The 24,710-nt window shown below is 53.2% G+C and overlaps 1 protein-coding gene across 2 annotated transcripts in view; it reads left to right on the top strand.

Moving 5' to 3' along the window:
- The first annotated feature begins 2,807 nt into the window (after positions 1-2,807).
- Positions 2,808-24,710, top strand: part of uvrag (UV radiation resistance associated gene) — a 35,951-nt gene continuing 14,048 nt past the window's right edge. For both annotated transcript variants that reach the window (XM_029848572.1, XM_029848571.1), the window contains exons 1-2: positions 2,808-3,145; positions 13,173-13,248. In XM_029848572.1, the coding sequence (XP_029704432.1) occupies positions 3,090-3,145; positions 13,173-13,248 (132 nt within the window). In that variant the 5' untranslated portion in view covers positions 2,808-3,089. The remainder of the gene's footprint in view (positions 3,146-13,172; positions 13,249-24,710) is intronic.

The raw sequence follows: 24,710 nt of genomic DNA, 5'->3' as shown, positions 1-24,710 counted from the left end.
TGGAGAGGAGACGAAATATAAACACCTAAACGGAGAACTCTAAGCATCCCATCATGTGATGTGGAGCCACGTCTGTGCCAACGGGAACGCTCTCAGGGAAGCAGAGGTGGAGGAGCTCCAAAGGTGGCCAGGAGACCAGGAGGAGAGCTCTGTTGAGGCCTTCTGGGCTCACGGAGGGGGGGGGGGGGGGGGGGGGGGGGGGCGCTGATTTACACCCCCGACCAGCACGTTACTCAGAACGCATCACAGTCGCCACCAACGTGTCCAGGTGGGATAAAGCTCAGGTTTCTCCTCCCAGTGTTGGACCAGCCCAAAGGTCCCAGCTCCACCCAGGCCGAGACAGCGCACGACAGACACACGACAGACACACAACAGACACACGGAAAACACACGACAGACACACGACAGACACACGACAGACACACGGCAGACACAGAAAAACCACAACAGACACACGGAAAACACACGACAGACACATGGAAAACACAACAGACACACGAAAAACACACGACAGACACAGAAAACACACGACAGACACACGGCAGACACACGGCAGACACACGGAAAAACACACGACAGACACACGGAAAACACAACAGACACACGGAAAACACAACAGACACACGAAAAACACACGACAGACACAGAAAACACACGAAAGACACATGACAGACACACGGCAGACACACGGAAAACACGACAGACACACGACAGACACACGGCAGACACACGGAAAACACACGACAGACACACGGAAAACACAACAGACACACGGAAAACACACGACAGACACACGACAGACACAGAAAACACACGACAGACACACGGCAGACACGGAAAACACACGACAGACACGGAAAACACACAACAGACACACGGAAAACACACGACAGACACACGGAAAAAACACACGACAGACACGGAAAACACACAACAGACACACGGAAAACACACGACAGACACACGACAGACACAGAAAACACACAACAGACACACGGAAAACACACGACAGACACATGGAAAACACAACAGACACACGAAAAACACACGACAGACACAGAAACACACGACAGACACATGACAGACACACGGCAGACACACGGAAAACACACGACAGACACACGGCAGACACACGGAAAACACACGACAGACACACGGAAAACACAACAGACACACGGAAAACACACGACAGACACACGGAAAACACACGACAGACACGGAAAACACACGACAGACACACGGAAACACACGACAGACACACGGAAAACACAACAGACACACGGAAAACACACGACAGACACACGACAGACACAGAAAACACACGACAGACACACGGAAAACACACGACAGACACACGGAAAACACACGGCAGACACGGAAAACACACGACAGACACACGGAAAACACACGGCAGACACGGAAAACACACAACAGACACACGGAAAACACACGACAGACACAGAAAACACACGACAGACACACGGAAAACACACGACAGACACAGAAAACACACGACAGACACACGGAAAACACAACAGACACAGAAAACACACGACAGACACACGGTTGAGGCACAGGCTGAGGCCCCCAGCTGCGTTAGCTAAGCTGTCAGAAACATCAAGGTAAAGGTCGTGGAAGTGAGGGAACATCCAAACATTTGGATGTTTTCACATGTTCACTTCTTCACCATGTGGCCAAACTGGCCGTTAGGTAGCGGCGGCGCTCCTCGGGACCTTCCGCCAGCTCGCCGCCACTCTCACCACGTGTGGGGTGCATTCTGAGCTGGTTGTTTCTCCACACACACACACACACACACACACACACACACACACACACACACACACACACACACACACTACACAGCACAGAACCCACTCGTATGCAGAGCTTAGTGCCTCCACTCAGAAATGACCATATTTTGTGTCTGGGCTCGTTGGAACCAAAAGACTTTTCAAATATGTGGCTGCATCTGAGCGATTACGTTAAATGGAGCAGAGAAGAAGAACGCGTTGGGGAGAAACCCTGAGTCAGCGGGAGCAAACCATGCTTTACGGAGCGCTGAGCCATCTAGAGTTGGAGGCTGAGTGTGTGAGGTGCCTACAGAAACAGGCGGCACACACACACGGCACACACACAGGGCACACACACGCCTACAGGCGGCCACACACGCCTACAGGCGGCACACACACGCCTACAGGCGGCACACACACGCCTACAGGCGGGCACACACGCAGCACACACACGCCTCCAGGCTTTCTGTGTGACTGTCCGAGGGGGTTTGTGGTGGTTTATCCAGCAAAGGTGGAATAAAGAATAAAGAGCCCGTCGGGCGACACGTTGGTGAGCAACTGTTGGGCTCCGTAAACGAGCTTGGTTAATAGCTAACGAGCTAGCGCCATTAGCACAGCTCAGCTTCAAGCTGTTAATCAGCTCCAGGAGGTGAGTGAGGCGCGTCTGACACGATCGAGGACTCGGGTTCTTACAAGCCGCTTGAGTCCCACCTCATTTTGTTGGTGGTGGTCTCGGATGTTCCACAGCTGCTCCCAACGCCTGGAGCAGGAAGTCCGTCCGGGTCGGTTTACTTTTGATTGTGGATGAGACTGCTTGATGTCTTATCTCAGACCCCTGATGCTGGTGTAAATACGGGGTCCAGTGTGGGTCCAGCAGCCACGCGTTGAGTGGCCACTCCAGCAGAGAAGGAAGGTGGTTCCCGGACATTCAGGCAACTGGGACGGGGTCTTGTTGTGACCTTTGACCTTTGGATGAAACGCATCTCTGCCCTTCCTCTCACAACTTTCCCTTTTTTTCATTTGTTTTTGTCCTGCAGCAAATGGATGATGGGAGTGTGGCTGTCGCTCTGGGTTTACACGTCCCACCTGGTCCTGATGATCTCGTGGCTTCCCTGCAGATCCCTCTCAGGTATCCCGTGATCCACAAGGGTTCCCGATCCTCCATCACGGACACCATCACAGACAGGCTGAGCGAGAAGGAGCGAGGTAAGTTTGTGACGGCCAAGCTAACGCCAATTAGGATTTATAATTAGGATCAAGTGGTGGCTTTGGAAGGAACCGGCTCCTCCTAATACCACCATGGCACCAGCAACACACGTGGACGTGGACGGGGGTTTCCAGCCTGCAGCACTTAGGTCGTTTAGGTGAAACCTTTGATTTGTTTGTTCTCTGTGTAAATAGTTGGGAGTGGCCGAGATTTCCCACGTGAAAAGGATTTTATTTATCAAACATCTCAACCACAAGGTATATCAGGAAATGCTTAAAATAAACCCACACACTCTTGTGCGGAACACGCTGAGAGCGATTTCCCAGTTTCACTGTTCTCACCGCCAGTGAACGGCGCTAACGCTAGCCGCGCTGAGGGCAAGAGCCGCTAACGGTAGCTGCGCTGAGGGCAAGAGCAGCTAACGGTAGCTTTGCTGAGAGCAAAGAGCAGCTAACGGTAGCTGCGCTGAGGGCAAGAGCAGCTAACGCTAGCTGCGCTGAGAGCAAGAGCAGCTAACGCTAGCTTTGCTGAGGGCAGGAGCAGCTAACGGTAGCTGCGCTGAGGGCAAGAGCAGCTAACGGTAGCTTTGCTGAGAGCAGGCGCAGCTAACGCTAGCTTTGCTGAGGGCAAAGAGCAGCTAACGGTAGCTTTGCTGAGGGCAGGAGCAGCTAACGGTAGCTGCGCTGAGGGCAGGAGCAGCTAACGCTTAGCTTTGCTGAGGGCAAGAAGCAGCTAACGGTAGCTTTGCTGAGGGCAGGAGCAGCTAACGCTAGCTTTGCTGAGGGCAAGAGCAGCTAACGGTAGCTTTGCTGAGGGCAAGAGCAGCTCTACAACAACAGGTCCTGAATTTTTCCTGTGGTCAGCCAGTTTTCTCAAGAGTTCTTGCATCACACCGTCTTTAAGAGGGTTAAAAAGTCAATATTGGCCTCTGCGTAGGTTCCGTGGCTGGTATTTACTTTATTCTCCATTCCAGTGGTGGCTTTTTCATCCTTCATGCCTGGTTTGCATTCCACACGTGCACAGATCAAGCAGAAGCTTGTCAAATGTGGGCTTCAGAACCTGTCCTGGTGGCTGCATATGAAAGGCTGCTTCCATCTCCGCTCTGGTCCTGCACACATTGGTTTGGTAGCAACTTCCCCCTTTTCACTTCCCTTTGGTGTCAAGAAGTTTTATGGAGTAAATAACAGTCGGCAGAACAAACATCTGGGGGCTCTTATAACTTTACGGATTTCGATCATTTGAATATGTTGGCAAGAAAGAAAAAGCCGGAACTCGCCTGGAGCAGCTGCAGAGCGTTTGGTGTCATTCCTGATTAGGTCAGACACCATAATCAGAAAATGGCCCAATACCTGAAATTACTGTTTGGAGCTGTTATTCTTCGGTAACTATGCATTAAATTAGCATAAAAATTCCCGACTGTAATAGCTCCTCACAATGATATGCTAGGGAGGCAGCGCAGCGGCTGCTGACCTTTAGAAGTTGCGTGTTTGTTCTGAACCTGCCTCCCCTCATACCTGAGCTTCAGCCGGCTCCTCCTAGCATCCGTTAGCTGCCCTTAGCTTCAGCTAGCTTACCAGTTCTGTGGGGGTCTATTAGTAGGGATGTGATACGCCGACGTTGACCATGGGATCAGCCTCGCCGATTACTGTTGGGTGTGTGTGTGTGTGTGAGCGTGGGTTTAAAGCACTGACAGAGCTCACGGTGCCCTTGAGCAAGGCACTGAACCCCAACCAGCTGTGCCTTTGTATGAATTGAATCGTGTGTAGCCTCTGGACTACCTGGGCACTATACAGGGGGTTGGATTTGCTGCCAGATGTGGTCTCTAGATTGTTCACATCCTGGAGGTGGCTTGGAAACAGGAGAGGTGGGCGGAGGAACCGGTGCTGACACCCAGGCCTTGAGGCTTTTAGATGTTGTTGAGCACTTATTCACCTCTTGATGAACCTGGCAGACGGCTGTGGCGCACCAACGTCTCTACACGGCGTTAATGGTGACAGGGTGCACAAGGTCCCGCTGCAGAGTAAAGACCAAGAAGATGTGTGCAGGATGCCGAGCACGCTGGCGTCCTCTGCTCCCACCCAGGGGCCCTGCACCACTGCATATTTGGGGATTTCTCCCTTATTGGATGTGGCGTGTGCACGTCTGGACAGTTTCTGTTGGAGTTCTAGAATTTCCTCTGTTCACACAGAACAAAGGCTGCTCCAAATCTCACTCACCTCACATCACCCTCACACCACACCACACTCACACCACACTCACACTCACCCTCACACTCACCCTCACACTCACACCACACTCACACCACCACTCACACCCACACACACTCACACCACCCACCTCACACTCACCCTCACACTCACACCACACTCACCCCACACCACACCACACCACACCCACCACACCCTCACACCACCTCACCCTCACACTCACACCACACTCACACTCACCACTCACACCACACTCACACCACACTCACACTCACCCTCACACTCACACCACACTCACCCTCACACTCACACTCACACCACACTCACACCACACTCACCCTCACACCCACCACACACACCACAACCCTCACACTCACACCCACCACTCACCCACACTCACACACACTCACCCTCACACTCACACCACACCACACTCACACCACACTCCCCTCACACTCACACCACACTCACCCTCACACTCACACCACACTCACACCACACTCACCCTCACACACACTCACCTCACACTCACACCACACTCACACACACACACACTCACACCACATCCCTCACACCACCCTCACACTCACACTCACACCACACTCACACCACACTCACCCTTACCCTCACACTCACACCACACTCACACCACACTCACCCTCACACTCACATCACACTCACACTCACACCACACTCACACTCACCCTCACACCACACACACTCACCCTTACCCTCACACTCACACCACACTCACCCTCACACTCGCACCACACTCACCCTCACACCTCACCCTCACACTCACACTCACACCCACACTCACACCACCCTCACACCACACCACACTCAGTCACACTCACCCTCACACCACACTCACACCACCACTCACACCACCCTCACACTCACACCACACTCACACTCACACCACCCTCACCCTCACACCACACTCACACCACACTCACCCTCACCCTCACCCTCACACTCACCACCACACTCACACCACCACTCACCCTCACACTCACCCTCACCCTCACACCACACTCACACCACACTCACACTCACACTCACACTCACACCACACCACACTCACCCTCACACTCACACCACACTCACCCTCACATTCACCCTCACACTCACCCTCACACTCACCCTCACCACCACACTCACCCTCACACCACACTCACACTCACCCTCCACACCACACTCACACTCACACCACACTCAGTCACACTCACCCTCCGAAACCACACTCACCCTCACACTACACCACACTCACCCTCACCCCACACCACACTCACACGCACACCACACTCACCCTCACCCGCACCACACACCACACTCACACCACTCAGTCACACTCACACCACACTCACACTCACCCTCACACCACACTCACACTCACACGCACACCACACTCACCTCACACCACACTCACACCACACTCAGTCACACTCACCCTCACACCACACTCACACGCACACCACACTCACCTCACCCTCACACCACACTCAGTCACACTCACACCACACTCACACTCACACCACACTACCCTCACATCACACTCACACGCACACCACACCACCTCATCCTCACACCACATCACACCACACTCAGTCACACTCACACTCACACACACTCACACTCACACACACTCACACACATCACCCTCACACCACATCACACTCACACCACACTCACCCTCACCCTCACACCACACTCACACCACCCTCACACTCACCTCATCCTCACACCACACTCACACCACATTCACAACACCACACTCACACTCACACCACATTCACACACACCACTCACACCACACTCACACCACACTCACCCCTCACCCTCACCACACCACCTCACACTCACACGCACACCACACTCACACTCACCCCTCACACCACACTCACACCACACTCAGTCACACTCCCCTCACACCACACTCACACCCACCCTCACACTCACACCACACTCACACCACACTCAGTCACACTCACCCTCACACCACACTCACACCACACTCACCCTCATCCTCACACCACACTCACACCACATTCACACTCACACCACATTCACAACACAACTCACCCACACTCACACTCACCCTACACCCACACTCACACTCACACCACACTCACCCTCACCCTCACACCACACTCACACCACACTCACACCACACTCACACCACACTCACCCTCACACCCACTCACACTCACACGCACACCACACTCACCCTCACCCCTCACACCACACTCACACCACACTCAGTCACACTCACCCTCCACACCACACTCACACTCACACCACACTCAGTCACACTCACACCACACTCACACTCACACCACACTCACCCTCACATCACACTCACACGCACACCACACTCACCCTCATCCTCACACCACACCACACCACACTCAGTCACACTCACACCACACTCACACTCACACCACACACACACCACACTCATCCTCACACACACTCACACTCACACCACACTCACCTCACCCTCACACCACACACACCACCCTCACACTCACCTCATCCTCACACCACACTCACACTCACACCACACTCACCCTCACACCACACTCACACTCACACCACATTCACAACACACTCACACCACACTCACACCACACTCACCCTCACCCTCACACCACACTCACACTCACACGCACACCACACTCACACTCACCCTCACACCACACTCACACACACTCAGTCACACTCACTCACACACACTCACACCCCCTCACACTCACACCACACTCACACCACACCTCAGTCACACTCACCCTCACACCACACTCACACCACACTCACCCTCATCCTCACACCACACTCACACCACATCACACTCACACCACATTCACACCACACTCACACCACACTCACACTCACCCTCACACCACACTCACACTCACACCACACCACATTCCCTCACCCTCACACCACACTCACACCCACACTCAGTCACACTCACACACACTCACCCCTCACACCACACTCACACTCACACCCACACCACACTCACCCTCTACCCTCACACACACTCACACCACACTCAGTCACACTCACCCACACACACACTCACCTCACACCACACTCACACTCACACCACATTCACACCACACTCACACCACACTCATCCTCACACCACACTCACCACTCACACTCACACCACACTCACCCTCACCCTCACACCACCACTCACACCACCCTCACACTCACCCTCATCCTCACACCACACTCACACCACATTTCACACTCACACCACATTCCAACAACACACTCACACCACATCACACCACTCAACACTCACACCAACACTCACACCACCCTCACACTCACCCTCATCCTCCCACCACACTCACACCACATTCACACTCACACCACATTACAACACACTCACAACACACTCACACCCACACTCACATCTCACACTCACCTCACACCACCCTCACACTCACCCTCATCCTCACACCACCTCCACACCACCAATTCACACTACACCACATTCACAACAACACTCACACCACACTCACACCACACTCACACTCACACCACATTCACACCACACTCAACCACACTCACACCACCCTCACACCCACACCACACTCACACCACACTCACACTCACCCTCACACCACACTCACACCACCCCTCACCCTCACAACACACTCACACCACACTCACCCTCACAACACACTCACACTCACACCACCCTCACCCTCACACCACACTCACCCTCACAACACACTCACACTCACACCACCCTCACCCTCAAACACACTCACCCCACCCTCATCCTCACCACCACACTCCAACTCACACCCACACCACACTCAGTTATGCTCACACTCAGTTCTGCTCACACTCACGCTCACGCTCACACTCACATCCCTGCAGCAGCCATTGTTTGCTCCATTTCTGGTCTGGCCAAACATCTTGCAGTGCTAATTCAGAACTTGTGTTTTCTATGAAACCCTTTTAGCCAGAACATCAACTGTTGTGTTGATGATGTGTTGACTTTTAGGCTTCTGGAAGGCAAATTTGTTTTGATGTCCTGTTCTTTTGGATTCTAGAGGCAGGAAGCAGATGAATGGTTGGAGAGAAGATGCAGACCACATGGGGAAGATAAATAAGCTCATTATGGTAGGGCTGGGGCCGGGGCCAGGGTCTTGTCAGGGACAGGGCTAGGGTTAGGGTTAGGGTTAGGGTTAGGTCTGGGTTTAGGTCAGGACCAGGGTTCGGTCTGGCTCTGGGTCAGGGACAGAGCCAGAGCTAGGGTTAGATCTGGGTCTGGCTCAGTCAGCGTCCCAGCAGGCTCCTGAAAAGCAACAAATGAGGTGTTTGGAGATGGAAAACAGCTAGAGAAGCTCTGAAACTGAACAAAAAGGGTCATTGAAGTGTCGTAAACAGGCACCAGGAGGTGATAAGGGAGGTGGGTTAGTCCTGCACAAAGTCTTGTTTTAATCCCAGGTCCAACCAGGTCTGTGGTAGGTTTCAGCTCTGGGTTATTATCATTCTTTGATTTCAAGGAGCTTCAAATAACATCTGTAGCTGCTGCTGCTGTAGCTGCTGCAGCTGTAGCTGTTGTTGTAGCTGTTGTTGTAGCTGCTGCTGCTGTAAGCTGCTGCTGCTGTTGCTGCTGCTGCTGCTGCTGTAGCTGCTGTAGCTGTAGCTGCTGCTGCTGTAGCTGCTGTAGCTGTAGCTGCTGCTGCTGCTGCTGTAGCTGCTGCTGTAGCTGTTGTTGTAGCTGCTGCTGTAGCTGTTGTTGTAGCTGCTGCTGCTGTAGCTGCTGTTGTAGCTGCCTGCTGTAGCTGCTGCTGCTGTAGCTGCTGTTGTAGCTGCTGCTGCTGTAGCTGCTGCAGCTGTAGCTGTTGTTGTAGCTGTTGTTTGTAGCTGCTGCTGCGTGTAGCTGCTGTTGTAGCTGCTGCTGCTGTAGCTGCTGCTGCTGCTGCTGTAGCTGCTGCTGTAGCTGTTGTTGTAGCTGCTGTAGCTGCTGCTGTAGCTGCTGCTGTCGCTGCTGTAGCTGCTGCTGTAGCAGTGCCAGAGGGGCCAGCATCATTTATGATCCAGCTCCTGATCCTGACTTTTCTGTTGGAGTTAGTTTCTTGGTAGTTTTTGCTGGATTTAGTGATGATGTGAATCCAACGGCTCCTCAGATTGGTGTCCAGCGATCCCTCAGGTTCTCCCCACAGCCGAGCAACTTTGTCATCTGAAAGAAAACAACTTTCAGGATTTCGGACCCCAATATTCTTGTTATAGGCTAAATGTTACGGCCCCGGCAGTGATCCTTGGGGAACCCCACGTCTGAGTGCTGGCCAGTGGAGAATGTGCTGTAGGGATATACTGGTTCTGAGTCCATATGGTTGTTTACACAGTGCATCAGTGGTCCAGTCCTAGATACAGTCCTGACAATAGTGAGGACACGTATCTGCAGGGTAGGACCTGCTCGTCTCTCGAAGGTGATCCAGATTCAGCATGTAACATCGAGTGTTTGACCAGAAAGGCTCCAAACTAGCGATGGCGATACTCTGGTTTGGTCCGTACTTCAAATGTTCTCCTCAAGTCTTAACTGGCTGAAACTGACCCAACCGTCTAAACGGCCTGGGTGGATTCCAGTGGTTTGACCCGGCCGAACACCCCCTGGTGGAGTCTTGGGTGTGTGCAGGAGACCTCCTCCTGTCATGAGTGAGGGACATGGTGAGAGTAGCGACCATCGGGGGCGGCACCACACCGCCACGTGTAATAATGATGGGATGGAGTCCATAGTTTTGACATTGCTTCAGTTGCCTTTGATCGCCAGAGAATCCTGCTGCTGGATTTCCCCTCCTGCTGCTCCGGCCCGGTGGTGGCCGCCTCGCCACCGGGCCGGAGCTTGACACTGTCCCTGTCAGGTTGTTTGAAAGGAACGTGTTGAGGAGGACGGGTCTGTTTGTGTGCGTTGGCCTTTTCTCCGCTCTGGTCAGATGTGTTTCGCTAAAATCAGTGTTCTGAAACATGTTGTGTCCACATTGGGTCCTGTGGTGAGTGCAGCTCCGGTGTTCGTGATTGTATGGGGGAGAACTGGGGAGAACTGGGGGAGATGCAATCCAGATGTTCAGCGTCTGATTGAGACCAGAACAGGACCATGAAGCAGTGCCTGAAAAGTCATTTGTCTGAAGGAATTTCAGTTTTTTCCTTTTTGCATGAAAACTATTTCTCCATTTTATTTTAATAGCTGATCCAAAGTTACCGATTTCTGGATGTGTAACGTACGATCCGGTGCAGTTTCAAGTGTTAGTGGAAGGACGGGTTAGAGTCCTGGGCCTGGGCATGGGTCTGGGCCTGGTCCTGGTCCTGGTCCTGGTCCTGGTCCTGGTCCTCGGCCTGGTCCTCGGCCTGGTCCTTAACCTGGGCCAGTTCAGGGCCTGGTCCTCAACCTGGGCCTCAACCTGGGCCTGTTCAGGGCCTGGTCCTCAACCTGGGCCTGTTCAGGGCCTGGTCCTCGGCCTGTTCCTCAACCTGGGCCTGTTCAGAGCCTGGTCCTCAACCTGGCCCTCAACCTGGTCCTCAACCTGGGCCTGTTCAGGGCCTGGTCCAGCTAAAGCCTGTTAAATTCAGCTAAATTTGTTATTGCCCCCCTGAGAGCTGCAGAGCTGCTGGTGGACCTGGAACCACATGAGTGACGGTCCAAAGTGCTGCATGTGAGGGTTTAAAGCCACATGTGGAGCAATCTGGAGATATTACTGCTCTCCTCCTGTAAATGTCTTTTCTGCTCGGTACCCAGTGCTAACGAGCAGCTAACTGAGAGCAGAGAGGAGCAGCACCAAGTTTGGTGGACTTCCTGGGTGGTTGGAACATCTCATTGAAGGCAGAACTGCGTTGATGTTCCTGAGCTAAGCTAAAAGCACCTGAATATTTGGTTCCTCTGTTGACCACTAGGAGGCTTCATGCCGTCACTGCCTTACCCGTTAGCCTTATTAGCCTCATTAGCCTCATTAGCACCAGACTGTGACTCAAGGTGAGTGGATTCAGAACAGGGCGCTAACGTGCTAATGTTAACGTGACACTGACTGAGCCGGGCCACAGTTTGACCTCCGGGAGGCTGCAGGTATTATGGGATGGCTGAGGGGGCTTTGCTGTCAGCAGTTCCTATTGCTAAAGGCCCCTGGAGGTCAAGGTAAGAGGGGAGGTACGGGCCTCACACCTTTCAAATGGCGTTAGGAACAGGCCTGACTATAACGGTGAGGGACCCCCCCCCCACACACACACACACACACGTCACACCTACTGTCACACACACATTTACATGACACACAAGTGGATGTTCACCAGCTGCACGTCCTCATCAGAGTGGACAACCATGAGCTCCTCAACCTCCACGCTGGCCTGCGACCCCGGAACATTCAGGCAAGGCGGCGTTGACCCCCCAGGATAAGGCCCTTTACTGGTCTCTTCTGGTCTTTGGAGGTTGAAAGTTCACTGAGCTGGACTGTGACTGGAGACGTTGCCATGGAAACACTCGAACCACCCTTTGGCCTGTGCCATTTGCTATGAGTCTAACTGGCCTTGAGTCCCGGGTCTGGAAGACCAGAACTGGAAGTCTGTTTACACTCCTGCGTCGGCTGGTCCGATATCGGCGTCCAGCCGACGCAGGAGCAGCAGCCCCAGATACCAAGGTGGCCTGTGCCACCGGGCCGAGTAGGGCGGGAACACGCCGCGGCGCTGAGGCTGCTAGCCCACTGGCTAACCTCCTTATGGATCCATGAGGTGTAACATAAAAGGTCAGCCGGTGTGGCCCCACAACAGCCACAACCAAGTAAAACAGATCCGCCCTGGTGGGGGGGAGGGCCTGACCCCCTAAACCCTCTAAACCCCCTACTACTGCAAACTGCAGGTGCACCGACCTGAGTCCTGTCCTCTTGTCCTCCTGTCCTCCTGAGGATGGACCATCCGTCTAATGTGGTTCTTGTCTTTCTCCAGATTCCCTTTGTACTCCAGAGGAGAACGGTTCCATTTTGAATATGGAGTCTACCTGCTCAACAAGAACATCGCCCAGGTAAGAGCTGTAACAGGACTGTCGGGTCCATGAAGACACACGCTATGCTACGCTAAGTTGTTCCTCCCACCCCATCAAAAGGCTTTTTAATCCCTTTAGGCACGAGTAGGCATCTTGTTTATTATTCCTTGAAAGGGTTGGGTATGAGTAGGACCAGGGGTATTGATTCAGGGAGCAGCTAGCACGAACAGAGGGAACAGCTGAGGCCTGTGCTGTTCATTCGAGCCCCTCGTGTGTGCTGATTCTAGCCGTGTCGGCTTTAGCCCACACATCAGGCTAACGCCTTGTGGTAAACACTCATCAATGCAACGTCTGCTAGCATAGAGACTGCACATCTGTCCTGGAGAGAAAGTGCTAAACATGGATTCAATATTGCCTAGATTCTCTTGATCCAGCTGGATTTGTCACGCCACCATTAGTTTCTTCTCAAATAACATTTGACTCCATACTGTGACTCTTAGCCGCATACCGAGAAAATCAAAACCACGAGCAGCAGCCTTTTGTCTTTTGTGTGTCTAATGATTGCATTGGAGAGCATGGCTAGCTTTGCTACTTTACAGCTAGCTTTGCTACTTTACAGCTAGCTTTATTACTTTACAGCTTCTTTTGCTACTTTGCAGGTAGCTTCATTACTTTACAGTTACCTTTACTACTTAACAGCTAGCTTTATTACTTTACAGCTTCTTTTGCTACTTTGCAGGTAGCTTCATTACTTTACAGTTACCTTTACTACTTAACAGCTAGCTTTATTACTTTACAGCTACCTTTGCTACTTTACAGGTAGCTTCATTACTTAACAGTTACCTTTACTACTTAACAGCTAGCTTTATTACGTTACAGCTATCTTTACTACTTAACAGCTGCCTTTACTACTTTACAGCTACCATTGCTACTTTACAGCGACCATTGCTACTTTACAGCTGCCATTGCTACTTTACAGCTAGCTTTATTACTTTACAGTTACCTTTGCTACTTTACAGGTAGCTTCATTACTTTACAGTTACCTTTACTACTTAACAGCTAGCTTCATTACTTTACAGTTACCTTTACTACTTAACAGCTAGCTTCATTACTTTACAGTTACCTTTACTACTTAACAGCTAGCTTCATTACTTTACAGTTACCTTTACTACTTAACAGCTAGCTTCATTACTTTACAGTTACCTTTACTACTTAACAGCTAGCTTTATTACTTTACAGCTACCTTTGCTACTTTACAGGTAGCTTTATTACTTAACAGCTACCTTTACTACTTAACAGCTACCTTTGCTACTTTACAGCTAGCTTTACTTTTACTTTTACTTTTCATCAATAATAAATTCCACTGTGCTTTTTCCGAAATCTTGTCATCCCTTTTGGTGTGTGTTTAGTGGAGGAGACGAGGCTGTTCGGGGGTGTTGGGGGGGCTGTTGGGGCAATGCTGCAGACACCAGTGTGGAGCAGGAGTGAGAGCTGGGGGGGCGAGGGAGACGTGGATGCCTGTAGAGCATTCTAAAGAACAACTTCCTGTTTTTGATTGACCCCTCTGTACCTTAGCAGTGTGCCCCCCCCCCCCCCCCCCCCCCCAGATGAAACCCTAACCCTCCCTGTTCCTCCCTGATGGTGGCAGCAACATTATTACAGCCAAATGAGCAGGTTCCAGTGGTGCCACTCACACACACACACGGTCAAACACACACACACGCCGCCCTTCGCATTCGGAGGCTTTAGCGTTGACGCGCGTGTGCACGTTTGTGCACGGATGAACTCTTTTCCCTGTTATCTGACCGTCTCCTCTATAAATAACCCTTCAGAGAGGCCTGAACTCTTGACCTCTTCCACTTTATTCGCTTCTATCTAATGAGTTCCTCCCCAGGACACTTAGCGGGCCCTACATTCCTGTCCTAATTCCTCCTAAGGAGGGACATGGTGAGCCTGTAGAGACGAGCAGGTGGCTCACTTTAAACAGTTGAAGTGATCTCCTGAGGTCCATGGCAGCTGAAGCAGAGGAGACACATCTGGAACACAGCAGCACCGCTGACATAAGGAACCTCCTAAGGAACCAGCTCCTCTGCCCACCCGGGAGAGAACCTGGGACTGAACACGAGCTACCTGCAGCGGCTCTTTCTGAGGCACCTGTGTCACCACTCAGCGCTGCCTCTCCTCTGCTGGGAGCAGCAGGTGAAGCACCTGAGAAGCACCTTTCACCTCCAGCTCCGTCCTCCTCAGCTGCTCTGCTCTCCTGGTTGGAGAGAGTCTCGACTCTTTTTCCTGACATGGTTTTGATCTCCTCCTCTTATCTCGAATCATCTTCGCTTGAGTCAGACTTTATTAGTTAGCTACTTTGCTGTCTGGTTCTGGTTCTGGTTCAGAGTTCTGGTTTTAGGGCAGACTGAACTGCTGGCTGGCGGCTCTGAGCCGAGTGGGTTGCATTAGTTGGACATCTTAAATTTCCCTCTGTGGCCGTGTTTGAAAGTGATCCAGGCACTTGAGTTCAGGATCAGGGCCACAGCGCTCTACGCCGCTTTGATGTGGCAAAGGCAAAAGTTTGCTTTTATTAGGTCTCATGTCATGAGGTCAGGGGCTGCTAGGAGCTAACACCCCCCAGAGGCTGAGAGCTTCTCAAAGTTAGTTTAGCTGCGTTTGTTCTAAAGCACAACGTTAGCTGACGATAGCTTCACTGGGTTGACTTGGCTAAAACAGCCTTTCTTTGTTCCCAGTCAAGGTGGCAGATAGCCGCGTCACGATTAGCTGTGGGTTAGCATCAGGCAGGATGGAGCAGGAACCAAGATTCAAGATTCACAGTGACCACATGTTGCCGTGCGCCACGGCTAACACTAGCTGGTAGCTGTGTAGCGTCAGGTGGCTCAGTGGCCAATATGGGGATGGATCCAAAGCAGCGAAGCCACTCGGTGCTGGTAATTAAGACTGTGTCTGCTGGGCAACACTGGTGCTCCTCCCACTGAAGGTGCCCCTCCCACTGAAGATGCCCCTCCCACTGAAGATGCTCCTCCCTCTGGAGGTGCTCCTCCCTCTGGAGGTGCTCCTCCCACTGAAGATGCTCGCTCTTATATGTACCAAACCATTTCAGAAAGGCTCCATTACTTGATTGGACTTCTGCCTCTAACCTCTAGCCAACTCTAGCCAAGGACCAGTGCAGGTGCAGCAGGCAGGGCCCACACCCCAGAAACCAGCCCAGAGCCTGGACCACCAGGGCGGGAGAACAGGGTCCCGAGATGGGATCCTGGAAGCAGGGGCAGTGAGGCAGTGAGGCAGCGTGGCAGTGAGGTAGGGTGGCAGCGCATGGCAGTAAGGTAGCGTGGCAGTAAGGCAGCGAGGCAGCGCGTGGCAGTAAGGTAGCGTGGCAGCGCGTGGCAGTAAGGTAGCGTGGCAGTAAGGTAGCATGGCAGTAAGGCAGCGAGGCAGCGCGTGGCAGTAAGGTAGCGTGGCAGCGCGTGGCAGTAAGGTAGCGTGGCAGTAAGGTAGCATGGCAGTAAGGCAGCGAGGCAGCGCGTGGCAGTAAGGTAGCGTGGCAGCGCGTGGCAGTAAGGTAGCGTGGCAGCGCGTGGCAGTAAGGTAGCGTGGCAGTAAGGTAGCATGGCAGTAAGGCAGCGAGGCAGCGCGTGGCAGTAAGGTAGCGTGGCAGTAAGGTAGCATGGCAGTAAGGCAGCGAGGCAGCGCGTGGCAGTAAGGTAGCGTGGCAGCGCGTGGCAGTAAGGTAGCGTGGCAGTAAGGTAGCGTGGCAGCGCGTGGCAGTAAGGTAGCGTGGCAGTGAGGCAGCGTGGCAGCGCGTGGCGGTAAGGTAGCGTGGCAGTGAGGTAGCATGGCAGTAAGGCAGCGAGGCAGCGCGTGGCAGTAAGGTAGCGTGGCAGCGCGTGGCAGTAAGGTAGCGTGGCAGCGCGTGGCAGTAAGGTAGCGTGGCAGTAAGGTAGCGTGGCAGTAAGGTAGCGTGGCAGTAAGGCAGCGAGGCAGCGCGTGGCAGTAAGGTAGCGTGGCAGCGCGTGGCAGTAAGGTAGCGTGGCAGTAAGGTAGCGTGGCAGCGCGTGGCAGTAAGGTAGCGTGGCAGTGAGGCAGCGTGGCAGCGCGTGGCGGTAAGGTAGCGTGGCAGTGAGGCAGCGTGGCAGTAAGGTAGCGTGGCAGTGAGGCAGCGTGGCAGTAAGGTAGCGAGGCAGCGCGTGGCGGTAAGGTAGCGTGGCAGTGTGGCAGCGAGTGGCAGTGAGGCAGCGCGTGGCAGTAAGGTAGCGAGGCAGCGCGTGGCAGTAAGGTAGCGTGGCAGTAAGGTAGCGTGGCAGTAAGGTAGCGTGGCAGTGAGGCAGCGTGGCAGTAAGGTAGCGTGGCAGTAAGGTAGGGTGGCAGTGAGGCAGCGTGGCAGTGAGGCAGCGCGTGGCAGTAAGGTAGCGTGGCAGTAAGGTAGCGTGGCAGTAAGGTAGCGTGGCAGCGCGTGGCAGTAAGGTAGCGTGGCAGTGAGGCAGCGTGGCAGCGCGTGGCAGTAAGGTAGCGTGGCAGCGCGTGGCAGTAAGGCAGCGTGGCAGTAAGGTAGCGTGGCAGTAAGGTAGCGTGGCAGTGAGGCAGCGTGGCAGCGCGTGGCAGCGCGTGGCAGTAAGGTAGCGTGGCAGTGAGGCAGCGTGGCAGCGAGGCAGCGTGGCGCGTGGCAGCGCGGCAGCGTGGCGCGTGCCACCATGGGTGCCATGACGCCTCTTGTGTTTAGCAGAATTCCTCCAAACAGCAAAACACTCCACGTGGTTTCATTGAGTTTCCACTGTTTGTGGTTCGTACGTGCTGCTTTTGCCACCACCACTAATGGGTGCCAGAGGAGCTGGTTCCCCTCAGTATGAGGGCAGGCGGAGGCCGTCCGTCCGTCCGTCTGTCTGCCTGTCTTGGCACGTGCACACAGACACGTGCATGTACGCAGGCTCCTGTCTGAAACCGGGCTCAACGTATTCTGGCACCGTGTCGGATTTCCCACGTGCAGAGTGTGACTGCTTTGAATCTCCAGTGCATGAGGCCCACTTCCGCGTCCACGGAGCGGGTCGGGGGAGTGGGCCTCCGATGAGGGTCGGGTGTTGCTGACGTTCCTTTCCACCCCAACGGAGCTCCGAGGGCCCGAATACACAAACGTCCGAAACGCGACTGGGGGGGGGGCTGGGGGCCGGCGGGGGGGCAGCGGGGGGGCAGCGGGGGCAGCTTGTTCACAACAACGGTTGCTCGTTAACCAGGTTGGTTCATTCATTCATTCATTCATGGGAAAGGTGAGTCCATTGGTGATGTTATAACGTCCTCTTATATGAGGCTTCCTCTGGACCCCGTCTCTCGGGGAAGGACGTCCCGGGAACGTTGTCAGTTTCCTCCCAATCTGCATGTTTAGGAGCGACGTGGGCGCGTTAGCGTCGTCTGGCTGAGGGAAAACTCGTGGGAATTCTGAGAACAAAGACTCTGCTGGGGGTGTTTGGAAGCCTTCCCTTTTTATTTACGTAGGTGGAGTGTGTGTGTGCGTGTGCGTGTTTGTGTGTGCCCAGTGTCCAGTTTCTGAGGCTCATTTGTAGTCTGACTCCATCCCACATTTTTCCTCGAGTCTTGGCGTTCCTGTCTTCCCCACCCTGCGGTACCACTTCAGAACGCGGCCTTTGGCCTCCAGGAGGCACCGCTCCTCTTTTCTGCTGGCCTAAAATGGCCGGTTGCTTCCTTTGATGTCAGTGACGTCACGCTAGCTTTGGGTCGGCGTTCTTTTGGACCACTTTACTCCGTTTTTTGCCGGGGCCTCCTGATCGGCTCCGGTTAGCTTCCAAAGAGCAGGTTTTCTCTCTGCTCCTCCATCAAGTGGTGGCCCCTCTCACGCCGGTGTTTTTGGGATGGAGATATTCAGTAATCGGTGCTGGCCTGGCTGCAGCCCAGTGACATTGAACAGTTGTGGCCCCATCTGGAGGGTGTTTAAAAGCCATCAAGCACCGTGGCCCCGTGCTGGTCCCCCTGTTCAGCTCTGTGCTGCCTCCATGTGCTTCTGATTAAAAGCTCATTCACTGTAGCCAGCCGGCAGCTTCCCGGCCTCAGTTCGCACTCCGCCTTTCACACACTCCTTTCTCTTCTATTCATCAAGGCTGAGAAAAAGGAGCCCCACAGGGCCGGTCTCTGGGCTCTCATTTGATTTTGCTAGGTTAATCACAGGTTTAGCCTCATTCTGCTGGATGTCCGTCACCTCCCTCCCAAAAGGTCTCACCTCATTAGTGCGGCGTGTTGTCTGTCGCCCCACATGTCGGCCTCCATTCCTCTGCCAGAGGGAGCAGATGTGTGTGATGAGCCCAATCATGCTTTCCCAGACCCAGGTCATGAATGGAGAAGGCCGCCAGCTCAGCGTTCCTGCGCATTAGAAGGCCATTATGACGTCGTTAGCCTAACGAAGCAGCGGACCCCTCCTCGCGCTACGTTTCACCTCCTTCCCTTCGTAGAAACCCGTCCTAAAATGGTCCCTGGTCCCCAGCTGTTATTACTGCTCTATTATCATTATGGCAGCTCGTTACTCTTCAGAATCGCACTGTTGGCGTCCAGCTCAACTCGGCGTCGCCATGACAACGGACTCTTTAGCTGGGATTTCCTTTTTTCAGTCCCACTCAGGCTCGCTGCCTCTCCAGTGTCTTCTGCTGTCCTCCAAGGTTTTGCTACTGTTGTTGTTCCCATGGAAACGGACTGTTTGGGGGGTTTTTATGCCTGAACACAGGTTGGCTCATGATTGAAGCAGCTGTACCCAACAACAGCTATAAACATGAAGACACGTGCTGTAATTACGTTAGCGTCTGCGTTTTATACGTTTGCCTCCAGACCATCAGCCCCATCCGTCTCCATTTTGTGGTGGGTTCTTCTAAACAGCGGCAGTCGCTCCGGTTTTCCCTTTGGGAGGTGTTGCTAGCATCCAAACCCCTCAGAGCACTCCGTCAGATCCTTTCTCAACTCCATTAATTGTTCCCAAGTGTAGCAGAGGAAAGTGGAGCTGATGGGAAATGGCTTTGATGAGTTGTTCTTTTTTTCTTCGATGAGCTTTGATCTGATCATGCCAATGATGGTCAACTCTTGACCTTTGGAAAGGTGACCCCGGTGGTGCAGTAGGCCTCTTCCAGCGGTGCTCAGTGGCTCAATAGTTCCTTGGTCAAGGAAGGAAAGAAACACGTCCAAACAAAAGCTCTTAGTTCTGGGGTCTCCTTCTGCCGATCTGCTTTGGTTCCTTGATAATTGCTCACATTCAGGACCAATTTCTTCTAACAATCGCTGTATTCATTCAGCTTCCCAGTTCTTACGAAAGCTACTAAAGCCATTAAACGTGGTAATATACATCTGTTAGCTGCAAAAAGCATTTATGCATCTTTAGCTTTTAGCGCCACGCCAAGACCCTGAACACGTAGCGCTCTGCTTTTCCAACCGCTGAAAAGCTGAATCATTCTCACAGAGGCCTATGGGGGGGGGGGCTGGACTGTCCCTGGACAGAGGTGTGGGCTGACCTCTGGACGCTGTCAACGTGCTGCACTTGGATCCCCCGGCCCAAGCGCCCGTGGTGCCTTCATCATTCCTCGTGCAACCCAGGATCTGCTTCTCCAAATCAAATATCCCAGCTTGTGTCACTGCAGAGATCCGCCGGTGATTCCAATCAGCTTTACGGTTTAAGAAAATCTCTGGTTATTAAGTGTGTGGAGCTTTTCACTTTCAGTGGAAATGTACTATTGGCAGGTAAAAAAAATAGTTTGAGCAGCCTTAACACTACGCAGGGTCACAGCTGATCAAACCCAGATGACCAAAAAATGCTCCAGGCCCTCCAAAATAAACCTGACAAGGCTGCACTCTTCCCATAACATGGCCTGTTTGATACTTGGAGCCTGTTGAAAAGGAAACCAAAGGTTTTCTCTTAGCATTCCATTATGCTGCTTTTGGGTTTTAGCTGGTTCCAGAGGAAATAGTCCAATTTTTACGGCACTGTCTTAGATAACTGTTAGCTAACTGTGAAAGTGCTACTCAGAGCATCGGACACTACCTTCACCTACATTTATTCCCAAAGGGAGGGCCACCCTCTAGTTCTGCAGGGTTTCTCATGGTCCCGTCGAGGCCATGATCCTTTCCACTAAAGTCCTCCTGGGGTCTGAATGTGGCTTTAGGACTTTAGTGACCTGATGTTTGCCAGGACAGGAAAACAAGGAGCACGTTGATGACGTTAGCTCTGTGACGCTGGTCACCTGAGGAATTTCCTGTTATCACCCGTAGCCTGAGGGGGGCTGGCCTGAGAAGAGGAGGGGTCTTGGTTCTTTGTTCCAGTCCCAGCACAGACAGACCATGATTGTAGGGGGAGGTGCCAGAACTCCTTCAGAGCACTGCCCAGGTGCCCTTGAGCAAAGCACCAAACCCACAAATGCTCTTACGACCCTAAACCTGAGACGAACTAGGGACTCACCCAGGGGGGGAACCAGCCTTCACCCATATGTGCTTCCTCCCCGTGACCCCGAAGGAGATAAAGCAGTTAAGAAGATGAAACTTTGGAATGGGACATCCCGTCTGTGGTCCAATTCCCGTGGTAGTGCTCAAGAGTAAGTCCAAAGCCAATGGTCTGACCGTTCACGGTGAACTGAGGGAGGTTCCTGTCAGTGACTCTTTGAGAAGGTTCCTGCAGCAGCGACGCGCATCAGCAGCCCCTAAAATAGCCCGCAGGTGTAGCACTGGAAACACACCTGTGGTTTGTCTCATTTGGCTTTTTTGGACAAATTTACCAACAACTGTCAAAGTGAAACTGTCTCTTCTAAACTGTTCAATAAAACCCTTTGGTGGAACCAAGGTCCTCCCCCCCACCAGCTCAGTATTCAGCAGAAGCCTGTGGCTCACAGGTGGGAACAGGCCTTTCCAAGCCAAACCACAACCCTTGAGTGGATTGAGATCTGGGTTTTGGCTCTGCCGCTCCAACACGATTGGACCGGTTCCTGTTGCTTCCTGATTGTCTCACTGAACAACCAGTCCTCTCAGGTCTCTTGTCTTCAGCAGCCATGAGGCCAGTCCCTCACTCAGTTGAATGAGAACCTCTCGGACTGCCCCTGCTCCTCTCCCCAACCTCAGTGCACCAGGGCCACTAGAGCTACCAGCCTCTATGGTCCCCCGTCAGTCCAGCAACAAGATCCAGCTCCCCTGGGCCCCGTCCCAACCACCCTCCTGCAGACAATAGCTTCCATCTTCAGCTCGCCAACCACATGACCAACTGTTCCCTCTCCACCTGTACCTTTCCCTCCACATCCTCAGGTGACACCCCTGCTCATGAAACCCTCCCTAATCTGACCCACGTGGGGAGCTATCACCTGGTCTCACTTCTCACTCTCAGACCAGGTGTCAAACTGCCTCTCAGACATGTCCACGTGGATGCAGGACCACCACCTCCATCTTGACCTTGGGAACGCTCAGCTGCTGGTCTTCCTGGCCAACCGATCCATCACAACATGATATCCACACCCACACCTGGTCTCTGGCTCCTACCAAGGCTCGTGAAACCTGGGAGTCATGATTGATGATCAACTGACTGTTCTGACCTCAGATGGTCCAGAACATAGCAGCAGGTCTGGTCTACACCAGCCTAAGCAGGCCCACGTCTCCCCACTGGCTACCTGGAGCTGCCCCCGTGAACCTCAAGTCCCTGATGCTGACCTTCAGAGGAGCAGCTGGATCTGCTGCCCCTTACCTGAACAATCCTGTCTGAACCATCTACCCAGATGAGGGATATCGTCTGGCGATGCCGCCTGAACAGCCACGGTGATCCAGACTCTTGTCACGCCGTGATCCCTGATGCTGGAGTGACCTCCAGAACCCTGTCAGAGCAGGAACAACCCTGTGTTCCTCTGGAAGACGCAGCTCTTCCTAGAGCTCCTGCTCTGCTAACAGCACTTGTCTTTCTCCTCCTCTTTCATCTCACCTCCACCATCCTCCTCTCCTGTTTATGACCCTCTTCACCATCTCCTCTTCACACCATCTCCACAGCTCTGCACTGGTCCGTAGTTACACTAGCACCAGGTAGTTTAAGCTAGTAGTTTATTCAGTTAGCTCTCAGTGGGATTGTGGCTTTGGTCAAAAGGCTCCCCAGTCATAGTTCTCTGCACCTTTCCAAGCCTGTCAGGACCTGCTGCTGAGACGCTTCCCCAGAGCACGATGCTGCCTCCACCATGCTTCGTGCAGGAGGCGGAGGCCCAAAGGCTCCCATCCTGGAGTCTCCCTCCTGCCTCCGGGTGAATTCCAGGCAAGATTTCTGAGTTGGGAATCTTTTTGTAGTCCGCTCCCCACTGACACTCCTCAACCATCTTCTCTCTGAGCTGCTTGGAATGTTCCTTTGTCTTCAGGTTGTGTTTGTAGTGAGAGTAGTGCGGCCTGGAGCTGCCTGGAGCTGCCTGGAGCGGCCTGGAGCGGCCTGGAGCGCGTGCACGCCTCATGGAGCGTTCCAGTGCGAAAGCTCCTGTTCCGTCCTGCCAGGGCCGCTATCAGCTGGGTCCCCCACCCCTGGATCAAACGCGCTGTGGACCGTCTGTGCTGTGGAGACAGGGGGCCCAGGTGCAGCCATAAGAGTCTGGCTGTGCCCCCCTCCCACCGGAGGGCCACCTCACTTCACTTCCTGCTCACTTCACACAGCCTTTGCTTTAATTATGTAAATCTGTTGACTGCATTTGGCAGCAACGTGATACTCAGAAAGGGGAACAGGTAATGCAATAGAGGAACCTGCTTTGAATTAGGATCGGACCGGGGCACCTGTACCGCATTACGGACGGACGGGAGACCGGCGGAGGTTCCAGTCAAAGCATGTTAAATGAATTGGAAGAGCTATGTGCAGTATTAAAAGTGCACGCTTGTTGGAAATGGCACCACAGACAGGAAATACAAAGAATATTACATTTCACCCTTTAAAGCACCACTTCAACATGAAGCACAGACGTCCCACCAGCGCGTCAGAATGAGATTAGGCTCGTTCTTAAACACATCCACTTCTGGTCCTCTGGGCTTTTATGGAGACGTCTAGATGGAGGACTGTTTGGTGGACCACTGCTCCACGTTAGCCTGGTTAGCGCTCATCATTGTGCTTGTTGTGTAGGAGCCTTTTAAGTGTTCGCATCGCTCCTCTGGAAGGATTTATGACATCATTGGACTGGATCCCCAGGGTCTGAGGAGGACAGGATGTCTCTGTCGGACGTCCATCTGTTCATTTAGGCTGTTGCCTTTCAAATCAGGAGTGTTTGTGGTACTCCTGAGTAGAACCCATCACAGCAAGGAAATGCTTCATGAGGTGGACTGCTGCTCACAGTCGGAGCCACTTCGAGGGTTAGAAGGCCCCCCAAGAGGTCAGACCTCCCCCAGCAGCTCAGCCTAAAGCATTGTGACACCTACGCTAAGTGTAGACGTACACAGGAGTAACACAAGGCTCCAGAACCTAGTGGGGTGGGGAGACCACAGGCCAACAGCCCCGGAGAATATTCATCAGCTCTTCC

Source organism: Takifugu rubripes, chromosome 15 (assembly GCF_901000725.2).
Source record: "Takifugu rubripes chromosome 15, fTakRub1.2, whole genome shotgun sequence".
Taxonomy (NCBI): Eukaryota; Metazoa; Chordata; class Actinopteri; order Tetraodontiformes; family Tetraodontidae; genus Takifugu; species Takifugu rubripes.
Note: the sequence above shows the minus strand (reverse complement) of the source record. Positions and strands in the feature narration are given on the sequence as shown.